General features: G+C 41.3%; 1 protein-coding gene across 1 annotated transcript in view; it reads right to left on the bottom strand.

Annotated features, from left to right (window-relative positions):
• Window positions 1-14,057, bottom strand: part of TENM3 (teneurin transmembrane protein 3) — a 776,836-nt gene that overhangs the window by 214,843 nt on the left and 547,936 nt on the right. Inside the window, exons 7-8 of the mRNA XM_088446965.1 lie at window positions 11,266-11,388; window positions 551-765 (exon numbers count right to left, since the gene is read on the bottom strand). Of these exons, the coding sequence (XP_088303091.1) occupies window positions 551-765; window positions 11,266-11,388 (338 nt within the window). The remainder of the gene's footprint in view (window positions 1-550; window positions 766-11,265; window positions 11,389-14,057) is intronic.

Genomic DNA, 14,057 nt, shown 5'->3' with positions numbered 1-14,057 from the left:
TTTCATTTCAAATGTTGTATAAGAACTACTTATCTTAGAGGAGGGGGATCATCTTACTGTGACCTACTGAAAGAAGAACAGCCTGACATACACATGCCTAAACCCTGAGATCCCCCCATTATGTGTGAAAAACAGCCCAATTCCCCGCTTCCAGCATGTCAAAAGCATACAGTCAAGTACAGTTCTTTCTCTTTAAAACATCAGCTTAACACAAGACAAAAATGACTAATACCTTTAAAGCACTTTTGTGCTGAGGAAATACAATGTGGTAAGCGAGGATATAAAAGTATAAAGAGGGAGCAATGTAGAAAATAGATGAGGGCAGCTAATTGGATGACTGCTGCAACCTCTCCAGTCATCTCTCTTTGACAACCGTAAAGTGTATGGCTCATATTCTGAATTCTTTAGAATGTTCTGTCAGGAGAATAGGTGATTAGTGATTTATGGGGTCTTTAGCATAGAAAAATATAGGCGATGGGAGTTCTCTGTTAATCTGGAAAATCTGAAACAAGGAGGTGAGAACAAGGAGGAGAAGAAGTCTCATCATTACCTGAGTGTGTGAAGGAGGTAATCCTTTCCTGCCATACACACCAATGAGTGCATCTTTCTGAAGAGTGATATTAAACTTTAGGAACTGCGGCTGGTCGATGGCGAGTTGAGAGCGCCAAAATACACCTGGAGGGATCTCTTGCACCGCTCTCCGGCCCACGTCCAGCTCTCCAGAGTCAATCGTATTATTTTCTTGTCCTAGACCACCAGATTTTCCTAATGGAATAAAAAAAATATTTTTGAGGATTTAATGTGTCTATATACTGTGTGTGTTATAAATATAAACTGCAAGCTCCAAAGGGTAGAAAAAAAAAAGAGAAAGAAAGTGTGGAGTTCCATAGTGCAATCAATTATTTTTATTAAGTAACTACAGGTTGAGTCTCCCATATCCATGTACCACCTTAGTAAAAAAAAAAAAACAGGTCCAAGATTAAGTAGTGTAGAAAAGCTGCATTAAATGTTATTGGAGAGTATTGGCAGTCCTAACCATCTCTGGGTCCCTCAGGCAACAAGTACCGCCCTACTACAAGTAGACGATAACACCAGAGTTTAAAAATCTTTATTTTATTTTCTGCTAACAAAAGTGGAACTGAACAAGTCCTATATTATGAAATGCATAGGGTCAAGGCCTTGCATTCACGTATGATGGTTCTTAGCAAAACAGATGAAGCCAGTGTTCTAGTGTGCATGGGTGTAGCTATAGTGAATGCAGGGAGTACTATTGCTATGGGGCCCACCTCTGGGGCCTGACTTGTCTGCATCCAGGTCATAAAGTTTCTTACTAGGAATTGCCCGCTAAGTACTGTGTGGCTTAATGAGAACTGGGGGCACTATATATACAGCATAATATGAACTGGGTGCACTGTATGGTATAATGTGAAATAGGGCACTACTATGGGGTATAACATGAACTAGGGCATCACTACCATTCATAAAATGAAGTAGGGGCATAAAATGAACAACTGCTGTGGAGAGAGAGGTGTCTCTCTAGAAGGGGGTATGGGGCCCCTTCAAAAAGTTGCTATGGGGCCCACAAAGTTCTGGCTACGCCATTGCTGGTGTGCAATCTTTTGGTAAACCAAAAGTGTTTATAAACTCCATCCTTGCTATGCATATTTATTCATTATTAAACTAGTTTGCATTTTCCACTCTAGTAGTAATTATTGAATAAAATGTATTGATTTCACCATGGAGCGCCCATCTTTTTCTCTTTTTATAATACAGTATATCAGTTGAGAGAAAATAGGACAAATAATAACTAACTACAACTTGATTAATTGAAAATAAGCATATAAACATTTCCATAACTTAGCAACAGAAAGCATATTCAGTATTGTATTTACATTAGCTGCACAGCCGAGTGCAGACTGCTATTCCATTACCAAACATTTTAGGCTAAAAACACTCCCTGCAGTGTCCTCTGCTTCTCCGATGATCAAATATCTTCTCTTCTGAAAAGCTATTGGAGCGTATACATAGAGATTGGTAAGTGTTAGTGGCACTTTTATACAATGTATCTGTACTTTATGGTAAATGTTAGTGGCACTTTTATACAATGTATCTGTATTTTATGGTAAATGTTAGTGGCACTTTTATACAATGTATCTGTATTTTATGGTAAGTATTAGTGGCACTTTTATACAATGTATCTGTATTTTATGGTAAATGTTAGTGGCACTTTTATACAATGTATCTGTATTTTATGGTAAATGTTAGTGGCACTTTTATACAATGTATCTGTATTTTATGGTAAGTGTTAGTGGCACTTTTATACAATGTATCTGTATTTTATGGTAAATGTTAGTGGCACTTTTATACAATGTATCTGTATTTTATGGTAAATGTTAGTGGCACTTTTATACAATGTATCTGTATTTTATGGTAAGTGTTAGTGGCACTTTTATACAATGTATCTGTATTTTATGGTAAATGTTAGTGGCACTTTTATAAAAGGTATCTGTATTTTATGGTAAGTGTTAGTGGCACTTTTATACAATGTATCTGTATTTTATGGTAAGTGTTAGTGGCACTTTTATACAATGTATCTGTATTTTATGGTAAGTGTTAGTGGCACTTTTATACAATGTATCTGTATTTTATGGTAAATGTTAGTGGCACTTTTATACAATGTATCTGTATTTTATGGTAAATGTTAGTGGCACTTTTATACAATGTATCTGTATTTTATGGTAAATGTTAGTGGCACTTTTATACAATGTATCTGTATTTTAGCTACAGTGGTCATAAATGAATTGTACTATAACAAAGGTACATATAATGACATCACTGGGTGTTAATGAGCAACAGAAGTACAGCAAATAGTCCCCACGTAGGTCTTATTTGCCTAGACTCATATTAGAAATATTCAGTATTCTCAAAGGAACGATGTAAATCGCAAATCAGATTCAAATGCTTATTTTTTGGGGGAGGGGGTTTACTCCAAAAACAAAAAAGAAAATCCAATCTAAAATTTTTACGATCAACTCTCTGCAAATTGTAATGTTTGAAATAGAATGAGCCTGATTCAGGAGGTGGACTCAGACGTCTTTTCTCGCAGCTGCGTCTTTATGCTAATGTCGTGTCAGATTTTCAAACAACTGGGACGCCATCTTGACTGTGCATATTTAAACGCATCACCTAAACTTGCATCAGTCCTATAGCATATGCAGTTTCTCCGCAAGGGTGTGGCCTCCTGTATTAGCAGCTGTGCGGCTTGAGCCTAGCCACGTCGGCGTTGCTACCCCCCTGTTATCTCCCAGGAAGGTCCACTAATATTCTCGGACTGTGCGTCTGATTCTGTGCTGCTGCTTCTGTACACAGACAATCAGAGTGCATTATGCCGTGTGACGCATGCGCAGATTTGTGGAATGAGGGTCTATTACCAGTACGATGAGTGACAATAGAAAATCATTATTATCGTCTCAAAAGGTACTGTAGAAAATGTTCTATTGTCGCTATTTACTTACAGCTTCACTAGAACAGCATAGAGACACATGCACATCATGCACATTTTGTAGAATAAGTAATTAAATAACAAGAGAAAACATACTAAACATGTATAATATTAGTTTCCACTTTTCATCTAATAAGAAAAAAAATACTTTATTTAAATAATATTTCTTTTCCAGCAACGGTCCTGTGATGGTAATAGCGATGAAGGATTATGGTTGTACATGTTACTCCGCGATCCTTCTTAAATAGGATGTTCATGCTTTACATGGGTTAGTTGTTAAAGAGGTAGAAGCCCTATTGTCGGAGAAAACAGTCATTTTTGCAAACTTTTCACTAGTGAAAAGCAATTGCCTTACACTTAGCGCTCATTGGTAAATGATTAAGATAACTGCCACATACTCTGGATGGGATGTAGTTAAAATGCCACCCTCACAGTTATAGTATCATTATTCAGGTTGCAAAACAGCTTTCATAAAAAAGACTAATGATTAAGTAGTATATTTATTATAGGGAGAGAAGTTCTAACTAAGAAGACCCCGATCGGTGACAGCCTTCACCGGCGGCAGCTCTGTACACAGAAGAAGACTTGAGCGAGAAGCTACAGAGAGACCAACAATCACTGAGTAAGATTTAGATTTCAGTGAATGGGACTGAAGCACCAGTCACCTATACCAAGAGCTCCGATTAACATTGCTATAGGTGCGATGGTGGTACAAGGGAAACTCAAGATAAGCCGTACGAAAGCATATCTGGAGTTTGAGTGAAGTAGTTGCGATGTGGGAAAAAGGATCTGGGTTAGAGAAGGTCAAGATGGAGCTTTCTGGCCAAAACTCAATAATGTGTAGCACAATTTAAACACCATACCCACAGTGACGTTTGGTGGATGTAGCATTATGCTGTGGAGATGCATTTCATCAGCAGAGAATGGGCATCTTCACTAAATAGAAAGGAAAATGGATGATGCAAAATAGAGGACAATACTGCAAGGGAACTTGTTTCAGTCAGTTCATCATTCAGCAGAACGATGATTTCATACACATTTAAAGATATGGATGTCCATAGGCATGGTGCCAAATGTAATAGACTGCGATTTGCGGGAGACAGCACCACTCCGGCCACAGTCACTAGATTTAAGCTGAAATTTGTTGAAAGGCAGAACCAGGTTGAAGTTTACATCTTTCCGCAAATCGCAGACTATCACATTTGGCCCCTGATCTCAATCCAATTGAGAATCTGTGGCACGATTTGAAAATTGGAATGTACAAGTGTCACTGCCTAAATAACCTAAAATCAACGTGCAAAGCTGGTGCAACTGCATACTAACCACAACCAACAACATAAAGCTGGTATTGCTGCAAAAAGTGCCTCTACAAAAATATATTGTGTGGGAATCAAATACCTATGAAAAAATCATATTGGTTATTTTCTGGTGATGTTTTATAAGACTGGCACTGGGTACATGGTACCAGTACGACAGTAACTGACTAACATACAGCCTCCATGAGACTGCAATAGCCAATGCCATCCATTCAGGTTATATGTGCCCTCTTAAGAACCCATCCACAGAATCAGATGCCCATTCAAATTTTATATCAGAAGATGGGTAAGCAACAGATTACAGCATGGCTGCAATAATTCCACACCGAGATTCCAACAGGGAAATATCAGACTGATTCACAGGTGTGACATAACTAGATGGTCACTGCTGAACACAATTACATAGGTCACTGCTGGGCATAACGTATGTGGGCATAATAATATACAGTATGTCACTATTACTAGGGAGAATGAGGGTGGGCACTACAAGCAATGATGTATATGTGTGTGGTGTGGGGTCACCCCTAGGTATAATGACTGTATGTGTCATGATGAAAGAAAAGGTTTTATGTTACATTACAAAATAAATCTTGCTAAAGTTTCCATTGATACACACTGAGACCATTCTTCAAGAAAAAAGAATATATTATGCAGACTTGGTGCTTCTTTTATAATACTCTGAACGGCATACCTACTTACAATTCAAGTGTCATACTGTACAGCATGTCACATAATGGCCTGCTGATTTAACGCCAATGCTTGTAATAGCAGATTTTGAGCAGAGAGTTCATATCTACAGCTATCATCACTTGTTCAAACAGCGACACATATGCCACATTTATGCAGAATAATGTGGCCAGGTATATCCACTGCTAATGTGCAAAGGAAACTATTAACAGCACTTGCTTGGCTTGGGGAAGAACAGACTGTGAAGTGTGCCTTATGCGCACTAATCAGTAAGTCACACACCAAGGTGAAATATATATAGACAATCAATAGCACACTATCACCCGGTGACATAACCTTGGATATAACATGAACGTTGCGGAATGACTTAAGGTAACACATTACATGTTTGTGTGCAAATAACCACACAACATAACTTCACACTGCTGAGATTCTGTCATACACAGCAACCTGGATGAAACAAGAAACCTTCTGGTAAAAGGAAATGAATCAATATTCATTTAAGTGATAGAATATTATATCAACTTCACCTGCTCTTTGGAGAGGGCAATAAAAGCAAGTTAACACATTGTACTCTGGGAATAAGCAGCCCAGTAGAAGAGCAACTGCAGTATATTATGGTGGTACATAGTCTCCTACTCTTCCAGATTGTACAGGAGACTCATTCATACATTGTGAGCATTCTCCTGCACTCCCGGGAGTACAAGCCATCCTTCCAACTTCACTCAGGTTTCCATTTATATGGGGGGCTGGGAGGCTTGATGGAGCAATTCACAGTGACTGAATCATCCCATTGCCCGATGCTGAGAAACCTACTTGTGTAGCAGGAGAGGAATTGCTATCAGGCCATTTTTACAAATGAGGGTTTATAAAGAGAGACTGAAAAAATATAATTTAATGCTCTTAGCATTATTAATACTACAGTATAAGTATTATTATTAGTATAGTAACTAGAGATGTGCGGGTTTGGATTTACTCGGTTCTTATCGCCATTTTACCGCAAGTTCGGATTTATTTTATTGGCTATCCAACACACGTGATAGCCGATAGCCAATTTAATGCCGTTTTGAGATCCGAGTAAAACCGAGTAAATCTGAACCCGCTCATCTCTAATTGTAACTATACAGACTAGGAAGTAAAATTATGGGAAGTAGGAGGGTGGAGGAGCACTGGTGACATGGATAGTGTTAGGGGAGAACAAGATGGAAGAGGAACCTATCCATGAGAGCTTACATACTAGGGGAGACGTCAATAGCAAGAGGGTGAGCTAGGAAGGATATATGGAGGAGGAGATGGAGATAGGAGCGAGGAGTTATGAGGAATGCTGATGAGCTTTAGTAAAAAGGTGCGTCATAAGGGTGTGTTTAAAGCTGGGGAGACTGCTCAAAAGTCTGACCAGTTGAGGGAGTGAGTTCCAGAGATGGGGAGCTCAAAAATCATGGAAGCGGATGAGAAATTAAGTAACTAGGATCTAGGGGGTCAGTAGTCAAAGGTGGAGCGAAGAAGGTGGTAAGAAGTAGGAACACAGATGAGGATGGAGTTGTAGGGAAGAGGCGTGGTTGAGGGCTTTATTAGTAAGGGTGAGGAGTTTGACCTGGATTCTAAGAAAGGGTAAGAAGCTAGTAAAGCTGGTTGCACAGGCTGATGCTTTACTGCGAGAGAGGGAAATAAGATAAGAAGCAGCATACAGGACAGAATGAAGTGAGGAGCGGAGAGCGAGAGGGAGGCCAGAGGAAGAGGTTACAGAAGTCTAGGCAGTAAATGAGGAGTGCGCAGATTAGTATTTTTGGTAACCTCAAGGGAGAGGAAGGGCCAGATCTGAAGATGTTGCAGAGGTGGAAGGGCTAAATTGAGAGATAGCCTGAATGTAGGGAGTGAAAAACAGAGAAGTTGAGAATGAGGCAGAGAAAATGAGGGTTAGAAGCAATAATTATATTGTAAATAGAAAGAGAAAGGTGGAGGGACCCAGGAAGGCCAAAATCTATGCGATCCGTCTTGTTCGTGGTAATTTTCAGAAAATATTGCATCATCAAGGAGGAGATTACAGAGAGGCTAACAAATAGGAGAGAGAGGATGGAGGGAGAGAGGTCCAGAGAAGAGAGGTAGATGTGTGTGCCATCAGCATATAAATGGTATTTTAGGCCAAAACATCTGATGAAATTTCCTAGCAAAAAGCTAAAGGTGCCAAGAACTGACCCTTAAGGAACTCTGACAGATGGAGGGAGAGAAAGGGAAGTGAATCCAGATGAAGACAACAAGATGGAGCATTTATTGAGGTGGAGAGCTTGAAGGGGGGGCACAATATCAAAGGCAGTAGATAAGTCCAGGAATATAGGTAGAGAGAAATTACCATTGAGTTTGTGGTGAGGAGGTCACTGGTGACCTTGGTAAGGGCAGTCTCAGTGGAGTGAAGAGTTGAGAAGAGCGAGGGAGGATAGGAATGTGGTGAGGCTAGATAGATAAACCTCTCAAGGATCTTAGAGCAGAGAGGAGGGTAGAGATAAGGTGGTAATTAAAAAGTTTGGGCAATGTAAGGGTTTCTTAAAAATAAGTGAGACTAAGTTATGTTTGAAAGAGGAGGGGACAGTACCAGAGGAGAGGGACAGCTTGAAGAGATGGGTAAGAAGAGAGCAGGCTTCAGGAGAGAGGGAACAGTGGAGGTGGGATGAATAGGGTCCAAGGACAAATAGAGGGAGGAGAGGAAGAGAGGAGGGTGTAGACCTCTTCCACAGGAGTGAAGGCAGAGAGGGCGGAAAGGCAGGTGGACGAGGGCAATGGTAAGCTAGGGGGAAGATGGTGGAAGCAAATGTTGTTGCGGATGGATGGCTTCAATTTTAGTACTAAAGTAGGTGACAATGGGACAGGAGGGAGGATGATAAAGGAGGCACTGGGGGGGGGGGGCATAGGAAGGAAACAAAGGTAGTAAAGAAATTTAGGGGGCAATAAGAGATTTGAATTACAACTGGTTGGTGTGTGATAGGACAAGGCAGTAGGAAGAGAGTATGACATTGAAGTGAACTCTGCATACATATATAGAACCTGCCATATCTGACAGCTGTTCACTGGAATGTTATACACTAGTAATGAGCAACCAGATACACATCAGGAGCCACATGAACAGATCTCTCATTCAAAAGGGTCACATTTACCCTCAAATTCAGTATAAAGTTGAAACTACTGTATATATTGACTTCAAGAAAGTAGACTAAATTATAAACAAGTGTTACAAGCTATAACAAACAAATCTGATAATAAATCAGGAATGATCCTGCAACCGCCATAATACGTAGGTAGGAGAGTGAAAAAACTACAGGGCATCAAACTACTAGAGTATTTTAGCCCCTTTGAAATGTCACATGACCTCTCTTGCACTCCATTTAAGTACGTAGGAGTAAGTATTCTCAGCGGTTCCATTTCTGATGCCTCCTCATTTTCTATCATTGTATAAAATGAGAGCTGAATACCATGAACAGACAGACAGACGAGGACACGAAAATCAAAGATTTAATTGGTGATTGTAGCATCTTTGTGCATTGAGAGCAGGAAGAACATGGCATTCAAGCAACCCAGCTCTAACAATACAGAGAGTTCTGATCTCAGTAGGTATCCGCTAACAATCACACCTATAAGAATAAACGCTGTAGGAAAAGAAACAGTGGTAGAACATATAAAAGTAGAAAAATAAGCAGTATATTTAGCAGGTAAAGAAAAATTGGGGACAAAGAGGTCATCTACACTTAGCTTCCAACCCCTGGGTCAGAAGTTGACATACGTGCAACAATCTATTTGTTATTTTACCTATATTATTGCTTTTCTGTGGATATTATATTGACTGTATTAGTGATTTTATCTTTAATTTTCATTAATTTATCTCTGTTTTGAAAACAAATCTAACTACAGTAGACTGCGTATCCACTAGACAATATAATGAACGATAACGATATCGTTATCGTTCAATTGTTCATTATATCGTTCAGTGGATATGCCGTCAACGACCAGCGATATTGTCAGGTTCTGCAAGTACAGGGATGAGGGAGGGTGACATGACTGAAAAATATAACGTTCAGTTCAGGTGCTCAATGTTGTTAAGGACATTGAGCACACCACTGCGGGGACACACTACACGCTATCGATCATGGAGCGAATCGTGTAGTGGATATGCGCCTTAAGTTTACTGTATTGCTTTATTGAATCCATGGTTAAGCTAAACTCTAAAATTGTGTATTATTTATATTAATACAGTAGTCAAATTGTACCATTAACTACAGAATAAAGGGTTTAGTCAGTGGTTCCCAAACTGTGTGCCTAGGCACCCTGGAGTGCCTCAGGACACTTGCAGGGGTGCCTCAGGATGGTGGTCTAGCACAAAATAAAATTATTTATGGCCAATGTAATGTAATTACATGGACAAACAGAAGCGCAGACCTGTCCACACCATATAACTGACCCTAAGGATGACAAGTAAGCACAATTTACTTTACTACATTTTTTTCTTAATTTCTCAATAACAAACATTTGGCTTAGGGGTGCCGCTAAAACAATGCTGATACTCTAAGCGCCGTGATTCAAAAAAAGTTTGGGAACCACTGAGTTTAGTGCAGGTTTTTCTCCCTCTCCTTATGTCCCTATTGTAATTGACTCAAAAATCAGTGTAACTAAAAAGCTACTTTAAGAGGATATTTATAGATAAACAAAAAACAATTATGGGGGGGATCCCTTATGCAATCCTATTACTAATAATGGATCCTATACTATACATTTATATTTGCACAAAAACAGTTTCTGTGCTAAGCACAGTGTTCAATGAGGGGGGACCCCTCACCCCCTACTTGGACAGGGACTAACTGCGTCTGTTCAGGCCGATCACAGCAGTTATAGTATAGACCAGCAATGGCAAATTCATTTACAATGTTCAATGAGGGGGGACCCCACACCCCCTGCTTGGACAGGGACTAACTGCGTCTGTTCAGGCCGATCACGGCAGTTATAGTATAGACCAGCAATGGCAAATTCATTTACAATGTTCAATGAGGGGGGACCCCTCACCCCCTGCTTGGACAGGGACTAACTCTGTCTGTTCAGGCCAATCACAGCAGTTATAGTATAGACCAGCAATGGCAAGTTCATTTACAATGTTCAATGAGGGGGGACCCCTCACCCCCTGCTTGGACAGGGACTAACTGTGTCTGTTCAGGCCAATCACAGCAGTTATAGTATAGACCAGCAATGGCAAGTTCATTTACAGCTTGCAGACCTTCACCGGCCAATAAGTTCCTAGCTATGTCGTTGGTCTTATTGGCTGGTGTATGTACAGTATGCAGGATTTGATGACTACTGGGGTTTCCTCTTCTACAGCTGCTATGTATTCTAGCTTCAGCTGCTGTGATTGGCCTGAACAACAGCACTGTTCACTGCAGAAAGATAATAAAGTAAGGGGCTGTTTCATTTACAGCCTCTGCTCTCCTTACCATCATGCTGTAATATGACAAATGAGGATGCCCAGTGACGAAGGGGAGATGGAGAGTATGCAAATAACACTATGTGGGTAAGCAGCATTTTGTGACTCAAAACATATTTACACTAAAACAATTTGTCCACAATAGTTGCAGCCTTATTGTGGCAATTTTTTTCGTTGTTCTAAAATCTATTATTTGGAGCCTCACTCTCTAGAAATCCTGCGTTTGCCCCTGATGCTCAGACACATGTAAAATTAGATCAACCAGAATAAAATGAACAATGACATAAAAATAGTGTTCTTACCATTATCACCAGCTGGCACATATACAGTATGTGTTGGCACAATGTCTGAATTCGCTTTTCCATTCTCAAAAGTGTCATTTTCTGTCTGCTGTAGCTGCCAGTTGAGGCCAAACAGATGCATGGCTGACAATGAGAAATATACAATGTTAGGGTTTTCTATTAGGTACAATACGAAGAGCAAGTAACTAATCAGATAGAACACAGAGCTGTACAAAGTATAAACAGAACTGATCATCTTACATACAATGACAATTTATACGACACCTAGTCACCATAATCTTTGCAGGGTTTATACTTCCTTACACTGCTGAATGTTTCACACAGTAATGAACACATAGTAAGACCCTTTACCCACATGGGCTACTGCTACTGAGTTCCATCAAGCAGAACACAAACCTGAAGCAGGGGTCACTGATTTATATGGTAAACAGATAACCATACACAGGATTTTCAGCAAATTCATATTAGGAATAGGATGCACAAAAGTGGCACACGTAGTGTTAATAATCCACCTTGTCTATCTTCTGCAGCACAATCCATTTACCATAAGCCTCTATTATGAAAACTAGTTCAAGATCAGTTTTGAACAGTGAAACAATAGCATGGGATAGGGCTTAAAATGCTCCCTCCAATATACATAAAATACAGCAATAGCCTTTTTAAAGCAGCAAATATTTACACTTTGCTAATGTAAAGTACCATGACCTTAGAAGACTCCAGAATGTGGATTTGCTCCTCATTTAGGCTGGTTAACCGCATGTGTTAAAAAATGCCAGTGGCACTGCATGTGAACCTTGATTGTGTTTGACATGCAATGTGTAACTAGCGTTTACAGCTGCGGTCATGAATGGGGTCAACAGAGGACCCTTCAGTGGATACAAGTAAATGGTGCATGCAGTGTCCCAATGGCAGGCAGGAAGTGAAGGTGGGTTTCATCCCCACAGCTATTTTATTTATTTTACTGACATGAAAAGAATGCCCATAACAGCCTGCATTTTATATCCAGCAGGTAGCTTAAGGGATAGTGGACCCGATTCAGAGGTGGACGCAAGTGGTGTTGGTGCAGCGTCTTCGGTAGCAGCGGGTCTGAGAAGGTAGGCAAATGCTGGTGGAGCCGTCTTTAGTAATGAGACGCCCACCGCAGCTTCGGACCACCTTCGTCAACATTGCGGCAATCAGACATCAGAGCAACCTTAAGGTTGCTCACAATTTCCACTGCAACTAAGCTGCTGAGGTTCAGTGAGTCTGCGTCATAAGATGCTGTCGCTGGCTGCAGTATGCCGCAAAAACAGGACAAACAGGCCCCCGTTTTCTGATATGCTTCTCCCTCACCACCCCCAAATGGCTGCAGAGTGTCAATCAACTGACGTTTGCACCTGTACAATGTCTAACGACGCAGGACCAGATCTGCACATGCACAGATCTAAAACCATCAATGGTCAATTGCGAATGAATCAAGTTAGCTTTCACCTCTGAATCTGCCAGAGTTAACCCTATATCTCTTTTGACAAGCTATGCATCCTGAATTGCAGATATATTATTAACATTTATAAGCACCAACATATTACATGGAGCTTAACAGAAGACGAGTAATCTTTCACATCAGTACGGACAAGGTACGGATGCCGGTGCTCCAGGATCCCAGCCGTCAGAATACCAATGCCAGCATCCCGACAGGGTCACAATCCCGACAGAAGAAGGTAAGTATACTCTCCTTCCCCTACCCCGCCTTCTCTGTAGGCTAAACCTAACCCTGAACCCTAGTGCCTAAACCTAACCCTCCCCCCTAGTGCCTAACCCTAACCCTCCCCCCCTAGTACCTAAACCTAACCCTCCCCCCTAGTGCCTAACTCTAAACCTCCCCCTAGTACCTAGTACCTAACCATAACCCTCCCCCCAATACTTACTGTCGGGATGCCGGCACCGGGATTCTGACTGGTGTCTGGATTCTGGTGCCGGCATTTTGAGCGCTGGCACCTGGACAGCCCACAGCTTTAGTGAGCGGCCACGTCAAGACCATCGCGACCATAGGGTCTCGTCTGCCGCAAGCCCCAGTGAGCTTTCGGCTCTAATAGAGCCGGAAGCTCACCACTGACATCACAAGTGATGTCAGTGGGGCCGCCCCCAAACGGCAGGCGTTCCTTCGGGAACGCTTCCATTTGGCAAGCCACCCCCCCCCCCGCCCACAAAACTGTGCGAGCTGTCGATCACCATCGACAGTCGCCCCTTTTGTAGTGAGCCCCGGAGCGAGAGAATTTCTCTCTCGCTCCGGGGCTTGCGCACGCACAGTGCGGCCGCTATGCATGCGCAGGGCCTCAACATCGACCCACTTGCGAGCGCTCAGTGCTTGCGAGCGGGTCTGAATGAGACCCTGTGTACATAATTTACATTATATTTTAACAAATGATATCAATACAAGGTGTGGAAAAATGACCTCTACAGTGTAAATTGATCAACAGTCTTGACGCTTCCAAACAGCCAAGGCAGCCCCAGTACACACACACACCTCCTGCACCACTATTCCCTGCCAGCAACCCCCCTCCCCCCAATCCTATGATTGCAAGAACAAAGACAATCCTACAGTGCCTCACATGTGTCATGGGAAATCCACAATGCTTAAGAGAGTCAAAAATATCCACCACTATAGAGAAAATACAGTAACTGCCTCCCCATCCATATCCACTCATCTAAGTGCTCTTTAAAGCATAACTTTATTTTACTGCATACGAAGAGTTCTGTTGCTGCCCAAAAATAACGTCTGTGTTTCATCCCCACCCCCCCTTTATCTATCA

Source organism: Taudactylus pleione, unplaced genomic scaffold, assembly GCF_031769625.1.
Source record: "Taudactylus pleione unplaced genomic scaffold, aTauple2 ptg000408l, whole genome shotgun sequence".
Classification (NCBI taxonomy): Eukaryota; Metazoa; Chordata; class Amphibia; order Anura; family Myobatrachidae; genus Taudactylus; species Taudactylus pleione.
The sequence above is the reverse complement of the archived record's forward strand: the minus strand, read 5'-3'. Positions and strand labels throughout refer to the sequence as shown.